At 46.5% G+C, this 17,914-nt stretch overlaps 1 protein-coding gene across 1 annotated transcript; it reads left to right on the forward strand.

The window, feature by feature from the left end:
- Nucleotides 1–486: 486 nt before the first annotated feature.
- LOC121568238 (bone morphogenetic protein 2-like) lies at nucleotides 487–17,481 on the forward strand. The gene is made up of 4 exons (XM_041878795.2): nucleotides 487–1,018; nucleotides 14,514–14,863; nucleotides 15,508–16,176; nucleotides 16,264–17,481. The coding sequence occupies exons 2-4, from the start codon at nucleotides 14,521–14,523 to the stop codon at nucleotides 16,668–16,670; spliced, it is 1,419 nt and encodes a 472-aa protein (XP_041734729.1). The 5' UTR covers nucleotides 487–1,018; nucleotides 14,514–14,520; the 3' UTR covers nucleotides 16,671–17,481.
- Nucleotides 17,482–17,914: the final 433 nt, after the last annotated feature.

Consider the following 17,914-nt stretch of genomic DNA (forward strand, 5'->3'; position numbering starts at 1 on the left):
ATTCATACCTTGGTCTGGTAACAGAATATGTTTGGTCTTATTCAGTCACATACACCTGAAATGATCATGGGGATTGTATTGTCTGTGATCATGTCAGCATGTTAGCTGATAATGAAAATGGTGTCAATGAAAATCAGTGGGTGAGATAGTAAAAGTAATAATGGAAAATAATTTGCTAGTCCACCCTGACCTTATCTCTAACAGTGTGTGTGTGTGTGTGTTTGATGGTAGTGGGGGTGGTATGACATAGTGACAAATGGTCAGGAAAGTAATTTAGAGTTAAGCTGAGTTTACCAGCTGGAGACAGAGAGAGAGAGAAAAAGAGAGAGAGAGAGAGCGAGAGCGAGAGCGAGAGAGAGAGAGAGAGAGAGAGAGAGAGAGAGAGAGAGAGAGAGAGAGAGAGAGAGAGAGAGAGAGAGAGAGAGAGAGGTGGGGGGGAAAGGGGAGGAGAGACAAAAAGAGAATGAGAGAGGAAGGGAGACACATTTAGGAAGCTGAGGACAAGAGGGAATCTTTTTGCCGGTTACAGAAAACTCTCCAGACTAATTTTTCTTGTGCCGGTCCATACAGTAGATATATTGCGTGTCTAATTTTCTCTCTGTGTCTGAGCAGAGGTGGAAGTGTAGGCGACAGAGAGAGGGAGTTGCCTGTTTGAAGAGGTCAGGCAGGCAGGGGAAAGCCGGTGGATCTTTTTTTAAGAGGCCGCTTATTTGAAACTGACAACAGGATGAGAGGGTGAGTGAGAGGGGAGAGCCCAGCAGTACAGGGAGAGAACCATGGAGAGTACAGCGTCCTCATCCACAGCCCACTCACAGAGGAGACACGGACACAGGATAACCTAAGAGAGAGAAACAGAGATAGAGAGAGAGAAAGAGGGGGAAGGAAGGAGAGAGGAAGAGAGGTAAAGAGTTTACTTTGTCCATTCTGTCCAACGGAGAGGGAGCGAGAGACGACGGTTCGTAACACTGGAGCTCAAGGATAAACCATGGACTCTGCACACCTCCTACCACGCCTGGACGTGAGTATTGCACACTCACACACACATACGTAAACACACACATATACATGTATGCCAAGCCAACTCTGCCTGGCCACGGGAACTTCACTACTCAAACCATTAGCCACTCTAGGGAAAACAAACACATGCTCACATACACGCAGATGCTGGCATATTGTGTTGCTCTCAATCAAACGCTTGTAAGCGAGGGTCCAAGAATAATGTGACTGTTGTGTTTTCAGAAGACATAATGTAACTTACTTCTCTGTAGGAGTGTAAAGGCTTGAACTATTCCTCAGTGTTAATGGTAAACATAGCTTTAATGTGAACCATTGCTGTTTTTGTCTTTTCCACCTCAGTCTGTGTCGACAGGACGTGTGAAGTATTTGATGTGTCTGATGTCATGTGTCATGCATGTCACTGTTTCCACCAATGCTTCTGCAATGTTCTGCCTCCGCAAGCCTCCTGTTAACCAAAACACAGCTTCCTGGTGTCTGTCGCTTAACTCCCTGACTCTCAAATCATCTGAACAGCTCTGAGTGAAACGTATGGATTACAACGAGAAACGGCGTGAACACTGAGGCATACAGTTGTGAATGTCCTAGTTGAAATAGATGAAGATATACAAGGGCTGAAAAGCTTCCAGTGACTTACAGTCCTGGTTGAAATAGATGGAGTTAAAGGTGACCTGTTGATGTCCTGCACTGTATGTGCTAGTTAGACTCTTTTGAGAATGTACCTGGGAATGAAAGTCCTGGCAGTGGTTACTACTGTACTGTACATTGTGTGTCTGGCTAATGTCTTTCCAAGGGTACAGGTAGCTAATGTTCTAAATAAATCAAATGTAATTTGTCATATGCTTCGTAAACAACAGGTGTAGACTAAAAGTGAAATGCTTACTTACGGGTCCTTTTTGAACAATGCAGAGTTAAAGATAAATATATTTTATAGAAATAGTGACAGGAGGAATAAAAAAACAGTGAATAACGAATAACAATAACGAGTCAAAATAACATGCTATATACAGAGAGTACCAGTACTGAGTTGATGTGTAGGGGTATGAGGTAATTGAGGTAGATATGTACATATTGGTAGGGTTAAAGTGACTAGGCAACAGGATAGATAATAGACAGTAGTAACAGCGCATGTGGTGAGTGTGAAAGTGTGTGTGTGTATGTGCGTGTGTGTGTGGTGTCAGTATACAAGTGTGCCCGTCTTATATGTGTGTGGGCATATGTAGCGTGTATGTATGTGTTGGGGTGTGAACATAGTCAGTGCACGAGAGTTAGTGCGAAAAAGGGGCAATGCAGGTTGTCCGGGTAGCCATTTGATTAGCTATTTAGCAGTCTTCTTTAGCTATCTTATGGCTTGGGGGTAGAAGTTGTTCAGGGTCCTGTTGGTTCCAGACTGGCACTGCTTGCCGTGTGGTAGCAGAGAGAACAGTCTGTGGCTTGGGTGGCTGGAGTCTTTGACACATTTTTGGGCCTTCCTCTGACACTGCCTGGTATAGAGGTGCTGGATGGCAGGGAGCTCGGCCCCAGTGATGTACTGGGCCATACTCACCACCCTCTGTAGAGCCTTGAAGTTGCAGTTTCTGGCGATGTTGTGAGAGTGTTGGTTGGTTCCCCAGTAGCTGGAAAGTGTCTGGTCTACTCCAATTCACCTTAGGGAGCCTGATCGTCTGCTGTCATCTCAACCCTGGCAGCAGACACTGCATTCTCTTCCTCCTCTGTGTGTGTGTGTGTGTGTTTGTGTGTGTGTGTGTGTGTCCAAGAATATGACATTTTTTGCGATTGTACGTGTGTGTGTGTGTGTGTGTGTGTGTGTGTGTGTGTGTGTGTGTGTGTGTGTATGATGCATGTGCAGAGCTATGCATGAAAACATTCTAATCGATTGGCTTTTGTCCATCAAATGCATTCACATATACACAAAACACACATATCTGGTCCTCTTGGCTTGTATTTCCATGTACGTGTTTGCACTCTGCCTGCGTGGTGCATACGTGTGGAGCTGTGCATTGTGGGCAGTAATTACCATAAAGGTTTGTTGAGGAAGGTGAGCGGCGGGCTGAAGTCTGGGCTGCCCGTGTCATTAGCCTCTTAATCGCCCCCAGCTGGGATAAATTATAATACACTCTAATAAAACCACACTGCAGGCTACCAGGAATATTATTCTAATGATTTCAATTGTCATGCTTAGGAAAATGTCGCTACATAAATTTTTCACTCTTACATCCTATCTTCAGCCTCATACATTAAATCATAAAGCAGTGAATAAAGTAGTCGTTAGAAAACTCTGTCGTGTGTTAGCGGTGTATAGAGAGGTGTGAGGAACATTCCAGATGCATTAGGTTTAGGTGTGTAGGTTTCAGATGATTATGAGAATGTTCCACAGAGATGCGGGTTGAGCAAGTTATAAAAAACAACGTTCTTGGAATGTGTGTTTGTGAGCTTGTATAAAAGCTGAAGAACAGAGGCACAACCAGGTACTTTCCGCAGGTGCTGGAGTTGTAGGCAAACCCATGGAAAACAGAAAGGAAAACGCCACACACTGCTGCTCATACTCCCAGGTGATTTTATTTATAACAACGTTTCCACCCTTAGGTCTTCATCAAGCATCCATATCCCAGGTGGGGGTGGAAGGTCCTATATACAGTGCATTTGGAAAGTATTCAGAGCCCTTGACTTTTTCTAAATGTTACGTTACAGCCTTATTCTAAAATGTATTACATTATTTTTTTCCCTCATCAATCTACACACAATACCCCATAATGACAAAGTGAAAACAGGTTGGTATACATTTTTGCAAATGTATAAAAAAAACAAAAACAGATACCTTATTTACATAAGTATTCAGACCCTTTGCTATGAAACACGAAATTGAGTGTCCACCTGTGGTAAATTCAATTGATTGGACATGAGGTCCCACAGTTGACAGTGCATGTCAGAGCAAAAACTAAGTCATGAGGTCGAAGGAATTGTCCGTAGAGCTCCGAGACAGGATTGTGTCGAGGCACAGATCTGGGGAAAGGTACCAAAAAATGTATCCAAAAACACAGTGGCCTCCATAATTCTTAAATGGAAGAAGTTTGGAACCACCAAGACTCTTCCTAGAGCTGGCAACCCGGCCAAACTGAGAAATCGGGGGGGAAAGGGCCTTGGTCAGGGAGGTGACCAAGAACCTCATGGTCACTCTGTCAGAGCGCTAAAGTCCCTTTGTGGAGATTTGTATTTTGTATTTTTTATATTTTTTTATTTAACCTTTATTTAACCAGGTAAACCAGTTGAGAACAAGTTCTCATTTACAACTGCGACATGGCCATGATAAAGCAAAGCAGTGCGATAAAAACAACAACACAGAGTTACATATGGGGTAAACAAAACATAAAGTCAAAAATACAACAGAAAATATATATCAGTGTGTGCGAATGTAGTAAGTTATGGAGGTAAGGCAATAAATAGGCCATAGTGCAAAATAGTTACAATATCGTATTAACACTGGAATGATAGATGTGCAAAAGATGATGTGCAAATAGAGATACTGGGGTGCAAATTAGCTAAATAAATAACAATATGGGGATGAGGTAGTTGGGTGGGCTGACGCTTAAAGTTAGTGAGGGAGATAAGAGTCTCCACCTTCAGAGATTTTTGCAGTTCGTTCCAGTCATTGGCAGCAGAGAACTGGAAGGAATGGCGGCCAAAGGAGGTGTTGGCTTTGGGGATGACCAGTGAGATATACCTGCTGGAGCGCATACTACGGGTGGGTGTTGCTATGGTGACCAGTGAGCTAACATAAGACGGGGATTTGCCTAACAGTGATTTATAGATGAGCTGGAGCCAGTGGGTTTGGCGACGAATATGTAGTGAGGGCCAGCCAACAAGAGCGTACAGGTCACAATGGTGGGTAGTATATGGGGCTTTGGTGACAAAATGGATGGCACTGTGATAGACTACATTGAATTTGCTGAGTAGAGTGTTGGAGGCTATTTTGTAAATGACATCGCCGAAGTCAAGGATCGGTAGGATAGTCAGTTTTACGAGGGCATGTTTGGCAGCATGAGTGAAGGAGGCTTTGTTGCGAAATAAGAAGCCAATTCTAGATCTAACTTTTGATTGGGATGCTTAATGTGAGTCTGGAAGGAGAGTTTACAGTCTAACCAGACACCTAGGTATTTGTAGTTGTCCACATACTCTAGGTCAGACCCGCCAAGAGTAGTGATTCTAGTCGGGTGGGCGGGTGCAAGCAGCGTTCGGTTGAAGAGCATGCATTTAGTTTTACTAGTGTTTAAGAGCAGTTGGAGGCTACGGAAGGAGTGTTGTATGGCGTTGAAGCACGTTTGGAGGTTTGTTAACACAGTGTCCAATGAAGGGACAGATGTATACAAAATGGTGTTGTCCGCATAGAGGTAGATCCGAGCGTCACCAGCAGCAAGAGCGACATCATTGATATACACAGAGAATAGAGTCAGCCCGAGAATTGAACCCTGTGGCACCCCCATAGAGACGGCCAGAGGTCCAGACAACAGGTCCTCCGATTTGACACATTGAACTCTATCTGAGAAGTAGTTGGTGAACCAGGCGAGGCAGTCATTAGAGAAACCAAGGCTATTTAGTCTGCCAATAAGAATGCAGTGGTTGACAGAGTCGAATGCCTTGGCCAGGTCGATGAAGACAGCTGTGCAGTACTGTCTTTTATCGATCGCGGTTATAATATCGTGTAGGACTTTGAGCATGGCTGAGGTGCACCCATGACCAGCTCGGAAACCGGATTGCATAGCGGAGAAGGCACGGTGGGATTCGAAATGGTTGGTGATCTGTTTGTTAACTTGGCTTTCAAATACTTTTGAAGGGCAAAATGGATATAGGTCTGTAACAGTTTGGATCTAGAGTGTCACCCCCTTTGAAGAGGGGGATGACCGCAGCAGCTTTCCAATCTCTGGGGATCTCAGACGTCACGAAAGAGAGGTTGAACAGGCTAGTAATAGGGGTTGCGATAATTTCGGCAGCTAATTTTAGAAATAAAGGTTCCAGATTGTCTAGCCCAGCTAATTTGTAGGGGTCCAGATTTTTCAGCTCTTTCAGAACATCAGCTGTCTGAATTTGTGTGAAGGAGAAGCGGGGGGTGGGGGGGGGGGGTCATGGGCAAGTTGCAGCGGAGGGTGCAGAGCTGGTGGCCGGGGTAGTGGTAGCCAGGTGGAAAGCATGGCCAGCCGTAGCAAAATGCTTGTTGAAATTCTTGATTATTGTAGATTTATTGGTGGTGACAGTGTTTCCTAGCCTCAGTGCAGTGGGCAGTTGGGAGGAGGTGCTCTTATTTTCCATGGACTTTACAGTGTCCCAAAACTTTTTGGAGTTAGTGCTACAGGATGCACATTTCTGTTTGAAAAAGCTAGCCTTTGCTTTCCTAACTGATTGTGTATATTGGTTCCTGACTTCCCTGAAAAGTTGCATATCGCAGGGGCTGTTCGATGCTAATGCAGTATGCCACAGGATGTTTTTGTGCTGGTCAAGGGCAGTCAAGTCTGAGGAGAACCAGGGGCTATATCTGTTCTTAGTTCTGAATTTTTTGAATGGGGCATGTTTATTTAAGATTGAGAGGAAAGCACTTTTATAGAACAACCAGGCATCCTCTACTAACGGAATGAGGTCAATATCCATCCAGGATACCCGGGCCAGGTCAATTAGAAAGGCCTGCTCACTAAAGTGTTTTAGGGAGCATTTGACAGTGATGAGGGGTGGTCATTTGACCGCGGACCCATTACGGACGCAGGCAATAAGGCAGTGATCGCTGAGATCCTGGTTGAAGACAGCGGAGGTGTATTTAGAGGGTAAATTTGTCAGGATGATATCTATGAGGGTGCCCATGTTTACAGATTTAGGGTTGTACCTAGTAGGTTCGTTGATAATATGTGTGAGATTGAGAGCAATCTAGTTTAGATTGTAGGTTGGCCGGGGTGTTAAGCATATCCCAGTTTAGGTCACCAAGCAGTATGATCTCTGAGGATAGATTTGGGGCAATCAGTTCACATATGGTGTCCAGGGCACAGCTCGGGGCTGAGGGGGGTCTGTAGCAAGTGGCAACAGTGAGAGACTTATTTCTGGAAAGGTGGATTTTTAGAAGTAGAAGCTCAAACTGTTTGGGCACAGACCTGGATAGTACGATAGAGCTCTGCAGGCTATCTCTACAGTAGATTGTAACCCCACCCCCTTTGGCAGTTCTATCGAGACGGAAAATGTTGTAGTTGGGGATGGAAAGTTCTGAATTTTTGGTGGCCTTCCTAAGCCAGGATTCAGACACTGCTAGAACATCAGGGTTGGCGGAGTGTGCTAACACAGTGAATAACTCAAACTTAGGGAGGAGGCTTCAGATGTTAACGTGCAAGAAACCAAGGCTTTTACGGTTACAGAAGTCAACAAATGATAACACCTGGGGAGTAGGAGTGATACTGGGGGCTACAGGGCCTGGGTTAATCTCTACATCACCAGAGGAACAGAGGAGGAGTAGAATAAGGATACGGCTAAAGGCTTTAAGTACTGGTCTTTTAGTGCGTTGGGTACAGAGAATAAAGGGGGCAGATTTCCGGGCATTGTAGAATAGATTCAGGGCATTATGTACAGACAAGGATATGGAAGGATATGAGTACAGTGGAGGTAAACCTAAGCGTTGGGTAACGATGAAAGAGATAGCATCACTGGAGGCACCGATTGAGTCGGTCTCTGCGTGTATGGGGGGTGGGACAAAGGCGCTATTTAAGGCAGGTTGAGCTGGGCTGGGGGATCTACAGTGAAATAGTACAATAAGAAATAACCGAAACAGCAATAAGCAAGGCATATTGACATGGGAGAGAGGCATAAAGCAATCACAGGTGTTATTCGAGAGAGCTAAAACAACAGCTGGTAATGGCGACAAAGTTTGGGCTGAGGCTAAACATAAACAGGATGCGGTACCGTATGTCGTAGAAATATTTGACTCAAAAGTAGTCAACTCAAAAATATCTCTCAAGAGACTGGAGCTTTTGAATCCAAAAATGTGACTTTATTATTTGCGTAACAAAGCCGAGCCACTCCATGGAACGGCTGTCTCTCTTTGGCTCAGAGATCTCTTTTATACACACACAAATGCACAGTCATGTATACATAGCTTATACAGCTACTCCCCTTAAGATAACTGATTAACATCTTTAACTGCCACGCCACTATTATTTTTAAAAGTCCAATAACACATGTTGTTTACTCCAAAAGGCCATGGGTGCTTTTGCGTCTTTCCCTTATCTCATTATATTGGTGACGTGGCTCAGACACTTTAAAAAATAATATACATACATTCATTAAAGCATGTTTACACACTGTATTGGCTATATTCCTTATTTAGACATGCATCTGGATTATAAAATGTCAATCATGTTTACTATATTTTACCTTTGACATTTCCCAACATTTTCCTTCATGATACATAAAATATTACCATACGTATAAAGGAACAGTCCAGCAGGCATCAGCTGTATAGTTGAGTTATCATAAGGTCCGGTGAACAGCAATAGGAGAGTTTGGAGGTAGTTCGGGGGCTGCTACAGCACTGGCGAGCAAGAGGCCACGGCTTGCGTGTGCTAGCGGGCCGGGGCTAGCAGATGGATCTTCGTGGTCGACGTCGTAACGGGAAGCCTGTTGAAACCACTCCAGACGATTTCGTCGGCAGACCAGTCGTGCTGGATCGGCGGGGCTCCGTGTCAACACTAGGAGGTCCCGTCCGGTTGACAGAGAGGTAGATAGCCGGGAGATGGGCTCGAGGCTAGCTCAAGGCTGATTAGCCAACAACAACATCCATTTGGTTGCAGCTAGCTAGTTGCGATGATCCGGTGTTAAAGGTCCAGTGATTCAGTGATTCCGGCAGAAAAACCGATATGTTCTGGGTCGATAACGCGCTGTGCAGACAGTGCAGACTGGCCGATAATAGTCCAGGCTAGAGCTGGCTGGTAGGTAGTGCAGGCCACGGACAATGGTGAAAAACCGCTAGCGGTGGCTAATAGCAAGTAGCTAGTTAGCTTGCTACTCCCGTCCGGTAGACAGAGAGTTAGATAGCCGGGATATGGGCCTGGCTCGAGGCTAGCTCAAGGCTAACTGGTGCTTGCTTCGGGGGCAGTGGTGATTAGCCAACAGCAACATCCATTCAGTTGCGGCTAGCTAGTTGCGATCCGGTGTTAATGTCCAGTGATTCAGTTATTCCGGCAGAAAATCCGATGTTCTGGGTGAAAACCGCTAACGGTGGCTAATAGCAAGTAGCTAGTTAGCTGGCTAGCTAGTTTCAACTGGAGATTCTAGATTAAAGGTAAGTCAATAATAGAATCTGTTCCACATTGAGTGAGGCGGGTTGCAGAAAAGTATATTTTGTAGAAGGATGAAAAATGTCATAGGGAAATATGTACGAAAAATACAAAAAAAATACAAAAAACAGGCTATTTACACGGACACACAACAAAGAACACGACCGCACTGCTACGTCATCTTGGATCAGGACAACCATCTCTGCAGCACTCCACCAATAGGGCCTTTATGGTAGAGTGGCCAGACGGAAGCCACTCCTCGGTAAAAGGCACATGACAGCCCGCTTGGAGTTTGCCAAAAGGCACCTAAAGACTTTCAGACCATGAGAAACAAGATTCTCTGGTCTGATGAAACCAAGATTGAACTCTTTGGCCTGAATGCCAAGCGTCACGTCTGGAGGAAACCTGGCACCATCCCTATGGTGAAGCATGGTAGTGGCAGCATAATGCTGTGGGGATGTTTTTCAGCTTCAGGGACTGGGAGACTAGTCAGGATCGAGGGAAAGATGAACGGAGCAAAGTACAGAGAGTTTCTTGATGAAGACCTGCTCCAGAGCGCTCAGGACCTCAGACTGGGGCGAAGGTTCACCTTCCAACAGGACAACGACACTAAGTACACAGCCAAGACAACGCAGGAGTGGCTTCGGGACAAGTCTCTGAATGTCCTTGAGTTGCCCAGCCAGAGCTCAGACTTGAACCCGATCTAACATCTCTGGAGAGACTTGAAAATAGCTGTGCAACGACGCTCCCCATCCAACCTGACAGAGATTGAGAGGATCTGCACTGAAGAATGGGAGAAACTCCCCAAATACAGGTGTGCCAAGATTGTAGCGTCATACCCAAGAAGACTTGAGGCTGTAATAGCTGCCAAAAGTGCCGAAGTACTGAGTAAAGGGTCTGAATACTTATGTAAATGGAATATATCCATTTTTTATTTAGCAAACATTTTTAAAAACCTGTTTTTGCTTTGTCATTATGGGGTATTGTGTGTAGAGTGATGAGGGGGAAAAAAACAATTTAATCAATTTTAGAATAAGGCTGTAACCTAACAAAATGTGGAAAAAGTCAAGGGTCTGAATACTTTTCGAAGGCACTCAGTGACATCACGTCAATATTCAATTAGCATAAAAAACACAATAATTTGGACATTTTGAAACTATAAAAATGGTTTCAAGTCGAACTCCTGGTTAAGTCCAAGAGGAGACCAAGTGTGTTGAGCCTGTGGATCCAGGCAATGAGCAGCAGTGTGCAGCGTTTTCCTTTCTGTTTGTGAGCTTGCACATGTTTGTGTGTGTGTAGTATGACATGGGCAGAGAGCATGTGTGTATGTGTGTGTTAGAGAGCAAGAGAGAGGGAGGGAGGGAGAGGGAGAGAAGGAATCTTGGAAAAGAAACACGGGAAGAACAACAGGAAGGGAAAGTGCGTAACACGAAGACAGCGGCCACGGATAAATCAGCCGGCTGCGGTGACACTGGGCCCTCTCGCCCAGCATCACTCGGCAGCACTCTTCCGCAAAAACACCATTCATTTAGAGGGCTTAGGAAAAAGACCAACACAAGGGGGAGAGAAATAAAGAGAAAAATAAAAATAGAGATTGGGAAAGAGAGAGACATGCAGATAAAGAAGAATGGAGAGGCAGGGAACACAGAGGGGGGGGGGGTCAGAGGAAAGAGATATGGAAAAGGACAAGTGGTGATAGAGAGACAGCGTCAAAGAGAGAGAAGGGGAATAGATATCTTCCCTTCTCTCTCTTTCACTCTGTATATCTTCTTCCCTTCATTCTCTATAATGCTCTCTCTATCACACCTTGTCCTTTTCCATCTGTCTTTCCTCTGCCCCCCAAAGAAGCTATACAGAGACAGGAAAGAAATGGCGAGGGAGTAAGAGAGAATGAGGGGGACAGATAAACAGAAAGTGAGGGATTGATGCAGAGACAAATTAAGGAGATAAAGAGGGACTAAGAAAAGGAGAGAATAAAAGAGAGCGCGGGAAAGAGACAGAGAGAGAGGGAAAGAGATACACTTATGTTGGTCTGTTTTCATCTGTGAGTTCAGAGGGCCAGCGAGCAGACCGCCCTGCCTGATTACCGCCCATCTCTCGTCTGCGTGCGCCTGGGGTCACGCTACCGTCTCCTCTGGGTCAGACACCATCTAATATGTCTGAGAGCACCCCCTCTCCCCCTACCCTCTCTCTCCACCTCATCTCTCACCTCCCCCGGAAGACTTGATTAGTCCAGTTTCAGCGGAGGGAGAGAGGGGGATGGCGAGAAAGCGGGTCGACGGAGAGGGGGGCGGGTCGACGGAGAGGGGGGCGGGTCGACGGAGAGGGGGGCGGGTCGACGGAGAGGGGGACGGGTCGACGGAGAGGGGGCGGGTCGACGGAGAGGTGGGCGGGTCGACGCAGATAATGAGGCCAAATGAAGTTTAGGAGCTTTTCTCCCAGTTTAGATTAGCTGGAGAAACACGGGGAGATGGGTGGATGTGCTCTCGATGGATGTACGGCAGGGTGTCCTCTGACTCCCCCCCAACCACCACCTTCACCCTCCTCCCACTTCTGCAACTAACCTTTGAACCTTCATTAAGAGGTGGGGGGGTCCTTAATCTAGTTTACGAGCTATAGGACGCCATGGGAATGGCTGTACAGTTGTGGCTCTCTAATCTCTAATCGTCCTCTAATTCTCCTGTAGCGTTGCCTCAGGTGGAGAAGCATGGGGTGGAGAGACATTACTTGGGGTGGGGCTGCCTGAGTTAATGGATAGTGAACAGAGTCCCACGCTCACAGCTTATTTTCCCAGGGTATTACTGTGTCTGTTCTCTCACACACACACACACACACACACACACACACAAACACACACGCAAACAAACACACACACACAAACACACACACAAACACACACCCTGTGACCTCCTTGTAAACCCTACTCTGACACTATGGCATGATTAGCTGTCATTATGGCATCGTTATGTGTTCGTTGTGCCCTAAATGCCTCAGTTATCTTGCTATGTCGGACTTCATCGATTTTCAGCTCAGTACAGATATGAGCTAGGGATAGGCAGGGAGAGATAAGATAAGAAGAAGAGACTGCTTCTCTCTAGTCTGTAGCGAAAAATAGGATGTTGAGATCTATTTTGTTTACATTCATTGAGATGTATCTTTTCTTCTTAGAATAATGATGACATCTATCATTTATTTAGTTGTAGGAAGTAGGATGATGGTAAAGTAGACAGGTTGAGAGAAGAAAAGTCATGGCCCAGCCCAGGTCTGTCTCTACATGAGCCTCCTAGCTTTGAATGCTTTGAACCAAATCTAGGGTCCGCTTACCCTCCCCCAATCTTAACGGCAAACTGACCTTCTAGTTAAGTGTCCAGGGCCAATTTCATCCTACTTTGAACAATAGACAGGTCAGACACCCCTACCCTGACCCTTGACCTCCTGACTCCAGAGGGCACAAGGTCATTAAGGCCTGTAGGTTATAATTAGTCGCTCAATCATTAACACCTGTACTACAGAGACATGGGGTGGTAACCCGGCTGGCTGGGGTGTTGATGCTATGACCTCCAGCACTGGGCCTTTTCCCGCGCAGCAGACAGGCTAGTTAGCAACTATGGTCTCAAGTATTTGGTTGAAGCTACTGTATAGGTCCATTCAGCAACTAAGCTCTGGAAAGTAAATCAGAGCAATAGAGATATAAAGTACAGTAGCTTCACTAGATATTATTCTCCATTAAAGTCAACTAACTTTAGTTAATTTATGGTTTTAGCAGTACTATTATTTTAGTTATCCTAAATCACACACACACACACACACACACACACACACACACACACACACCACACACACACACACACACTGAATATAGTCTCTGCTTAATCACTCGTATCCCCCTGTGCTTGAGTTTCCTAGGAGATGGGGCCTTGGCAACACATAGCAATAAATTAACAATACGGAAAACAAAGTGGTGCTGTTTTTACAGCCATGTGTATCCAGCAAACAACTCCAGCAGTACATTTCTTGATATCGCACCTGCATTACTGAATAATAGCCTGACGAGCAGTGTGTGAATTACAGGGGGGGGGGGGTTTCTAATTTAACCATTCTCCTATTTGTTTAAAATGCAAGTTTGTACTGCTACAGTGGTAAATAAGCGTATTCCAAATTCATCTAACACCCCCACCTCTCTGTCATGGTTTAAGGCCAGTGACAGTTGATTCAGGTTATTTTAATCACATTCATCTCTCTACTCAGCCTGTCTGCCTCTCTCTCTGTCTCTGTCTTTGTCTCTCTGCCTCAATCTCTGTCTTGAGCTTTCACTAGCAAACTTGCAACATTGTATCGACTGGGTCCAGCCCACTAGTAAACTTGCAGCATTATTAACTGGGTCCAGCCCGCTAGCGAACTTACATAATTGTTTCAACTGGGCCCTCACAGTTACCCGCTTTGAACAAACATAGCTTTATTTGCGTCCCGTATTTCAGCCCCTTTTCAGATGTCCCAACTTTTCTTTTGACAAAAAAGGTACATTTGTCAGCAAGACGCATCAATTAATTCAGGCTACAAGAGTTTAGTACTAATGACAATTGCCGAATGTCATAAAACGTTTTGATGTTTTGTAAAAGATGTCTCTTTCCATTAATCAAATGGCAGAGCACTGTCTGGATGCTGGAATTATTTTGGAGTGGACGAACATGCGCAGGTAGCCTACTTTTTAAAGGGATTTGTTTGACAATCAGATGAAAACATAATGACTGGTTGTGTTCAAGCCACATTAAAAGGTAATACATGTTTACTGTTAAAATACATGTCTTTACTATTAGGCCCATAACATTTTTAGGAGGTAGGAAGTCCTCTGAATGTCACGGTATGATTCACACTTTGCTGATGAGGAATTAGTATGGTGGGGACTGGGAGAGGAGAAAACAAGCTGATGATATATTGGTAGTAGTTTCTCTCATAGGATTTAAGTTGTGAGTAGTGGTATTTCAATCCCCCACTCCAATTTACTGAAAAATACATTAAACATATGGTATAAGAATCTCAATGAACACTTGTGACTTTAAAGAGCACCACTGGAAGCGTCAAAAAGTGACAGACTTAAGCGTTCCGTTACGTTTCCTCTCCTCCCTGAAATAAACCCTAACTTCACTCCTCTCCTCACCCTCTCCTCCCCCACTCCTCCCCCTCTCCCTCATGTAGATTCACCATGTTCCCTGCTAACCTCTTGGTCCTGATGGTCCTGCTGCTACCTCAAGCCTCGTCTGGTCGCCAGGGCGGAGCCACCGAGCCCGATGGCAGTGTGCCATTGTTGTCATCACCACCATCCCCCCTAGAGCCCAGCCTGGCCCAGACCATCCAGAACCTGCTGCTGAGCCGCCTGGGCCTGCAGTCCCACCCCAACCCCCGGCCAGGTGCGCCCATCCCCCAGTACATACTGGACCTCTATCGCTTCCACTCCCAGCAGTACCACCTAGTCCAGGATCCACACTTCAGCTACCCCAGCCAGCATGTCCAGGAGGCCAACACCGTACGCAGCTTCCACCACACAGGTAACATTACACATGGGCCCATATCCCTAAAGCATCTCCGAGTAGGAGTGCTGATCTAGGATTAGTTTAGCCTTTTAGACAATAATGAATAATATCATATGGACAGATCCTAGATCAGCACTCCTAATCTGAGGGGCTTTGTGGATAGTTTGCAACTGTTTGGTATCAGTTCCACAATATGTTTTTAATGGACACTGTTCTACACATTCCATTTCTAGTTTCAGTCAGGGTTAGATGGCATTGATGACGACAGGGCTGTGATACCCAGTCTCTTTCTGTTATGACTCCGCCTTAGCAGTTAGTAGGCTCCAAATTCAGACCATCTATTTTCCATTTGATAACATGGATGTTTCCATAACACCCACAAGCTAACCAGCAACAAGTGGAGGTCCTATTCTGATGCTAGTGTGTACAAAGAAAAGCTTATCTATGTTCATGGCACGGAATGTGTCTGACATTTAAAGTCAAGGGTTGACAGGTCAATTTACCTTGTATTTGACATTGTGAGATTACAATGTTTGATTTACAAAATCCTATAAGAGAGACCTACTGCGGAGGACATCAATTTTGTTTTACAAATTGAACCTTCTTCTTTGAACTATCTTAACCTCTCTCTCTCTCCCTCCCTCTCTCCTCTATCTCAGATTCTACCAGTTCCTCACTCCCCCTTGAAAAGAGGCAGACCACTACGAGCAACAACAGGGTGCCCATCTCCTTCAATGTGTCCTCCATCCCCCAGGATGAGCGTGTGGTGTCTGCAGAGCTGCGTTTCTTCCGGGGTGGTGGGGCCAGCCTAGGCCCCGGGGCCCACAGGGTCAGCCTGTTCCTCTATGGAGGCACTGGGGACTCTGAGTCTGAGCCCACTCTGCTGGAGTCACGGCTCCTCACAGGGGCCCCTAGCACCAAGCCAGCTGGCTCCTGGGAGGCCTTCAGCCTCAGCACCGAACTATTTCTGGGGGCCCACGCTCGGACTGGCAGCCTGGCCTTCCTCCTGGAGGTGACCCCTCTGGGTAACACCACCCTCCTCACCCCCCCTGACCATGACGCTCTACCACTCTCCACTGGGGAGGAAGGACGCAGAGAGGGACACCTGAGGGTGCGCAGGTCTCTGGGACAGGATGAGCACAGCTGGGCACGAGAGAGACCCCTGCTGGTTACTTACAGCCATGACGGGCGCGGGGAGCCACTAGCCGCCCATGGCCGGAGAACCTCCGGCACTGCCCAGAGGATGAGGGGGAGGAAGGGGGCCAGAGAAAGGGGCAGGAGCAACAGCAAGGACCGGGAAAGGGACAGGGACAGAGACAAGGACAGGGAAAGGAACAGGGACAGGGACAGGGACAGGGACAGGGACAGGGACAGGGACAGGGACAGGGACAGGGACAGGGACAGGGACAGGGACCGGAGCGCCAGCCCTGGCTGGGGCGGTAGCTGGAACGAGGGTGGAAGGGTGAAGCGTAATGGCGGCCGCGCAGCGAAACTGAAGCGTCTGTCCCACGCCCGCTGCCACCGCCACCCGCTCTACGTGGACTTCAAAGACGTGGGCTGGAACAAGTGGATTGTGGCGCCTAGCGGCTACGACGCCTTCTTCTGCCTGGGGGAGTGCCGCTTCCCGCTGGCCGACCACATGAACTCATCCAGCCACGCCATGGTGCAGACTCTGGTGAACTCGGTGAACGGAGCTGTGCCGCGGGCCTGCTGCGTGCCCACCGCCCTCAGCCCCATCGCCATGCTCTACCTGGACCCACAGGACCGCGTGGTGCTCAAAAACTACCAGGACATGGTGGTGGAGGGCTGTGGATGCCGGTAGTGGGAAACAAAAGAGAGGGAGGGAGGAGAGCGAGGGAAGGAAAGATTGATGAGGTAGTGACAGAGGACAAGGACAGAACCCAGCTCAGCAGAACCATGTGAGACACGAGTACCTGGACCTTGTGGTGGAGGGATGAAAATCCTAGTAGCGGGGGGGGGGTGAGAAAGAGGGAGAGGACAGGAGAGATGGATGAGGGAGGAAGGGAAGAGAGGGGAATGTAGAACCCAATCCAGCAGGACCAAGTGGTTTCTAAGAAGTACATGGTGTTGGAGGGCCACAGCTGTCAGTAGTGGAAATAAAGAGAGGATAGGGAGGGAGAGAGAGGAAAAACAGACAGAGGAGCCCCCTTAGAACATACAGTGCAGTGCTTCAGAACTACCACATAGTGAGAGAATAAAGAGAAAAGAGAGGGAGAGAAAAACGAAGCAGTCTTCCACATCCCAGTAGGAGTAGAGGATGCTGCTGACAGCAGAAGAGAGGAACGACAACCAGGAGTAGAGGAGAGACTCCTCCCATTATCCCACCTCTTCTCCTTCTATAGCACTCCACTCGCTGACCGTCAATGCTCACTCACCAGCCCTCTATGTGTCTGTAATGTGTCTGCATCTGTGTCTCTCCGTGTTCAGTGTGTCGCTCACCTCCTCATTCCAACATTAATCTGTAAAGGAGATGCACTCGATCAGTGGAGTGGAAGACCAAGGGGACTGGCAAGAGATTAAGATATCAGTGCCAGAGGATACTATCTGTACAGTTGAAGTCGGAAGTTTACATACACTTTGGTTGGAGTCATTAAAACTCGTTTTTCAACCACTCCACAAATTTCTTGTTAACAAACTATAGTTTTGGCAAGTCGGTTAGGACATCTACATTGTGCATGACACAAGTAATTTGTCCAACAATTGTTTGCAAACAGATTATTTCACTTATAATTCACTGTATCACAATTCCAGTGGGTCAGAAGTTTACATACACTAAGTTGACTGTGCCTTTAAACAGCTTGGAAAATTCCAGAAAATGATGTCATGGCTTTAGAAGCTTCTGATAAGCTAAATTACATCATTTGAGTGTATTGGAGGTGTACCTGTGGATGTATTTCAAAGCCTACCTTCAAACTCAGTGCCTCCTTGCTTGACATCATGGGAAAATGAAAAGAAATCAGCCAAGACCTCAGAAAAAAAATTGTAGACCTCCACAAGTCTGGTTCATCCTTGGGAGCAATTTCCAAACGCCTCAAGGTACCACGT

This window comes from Coregonus clupeaformis, chromosome 6 (genome assembly GCF_020615455.1).
Source record: "Coregonus clupeaformis isolate EN_2021a chromosome 6, ASM2061545v1, whole genome shotgun sequence".
Classification (NCBI taxonomy): Eukaryota; Metazoa; Chordata; class Actinopteri; order Salmoniformes; family Salmonidae; genus Coregonus; species Coregonus clupeaformis.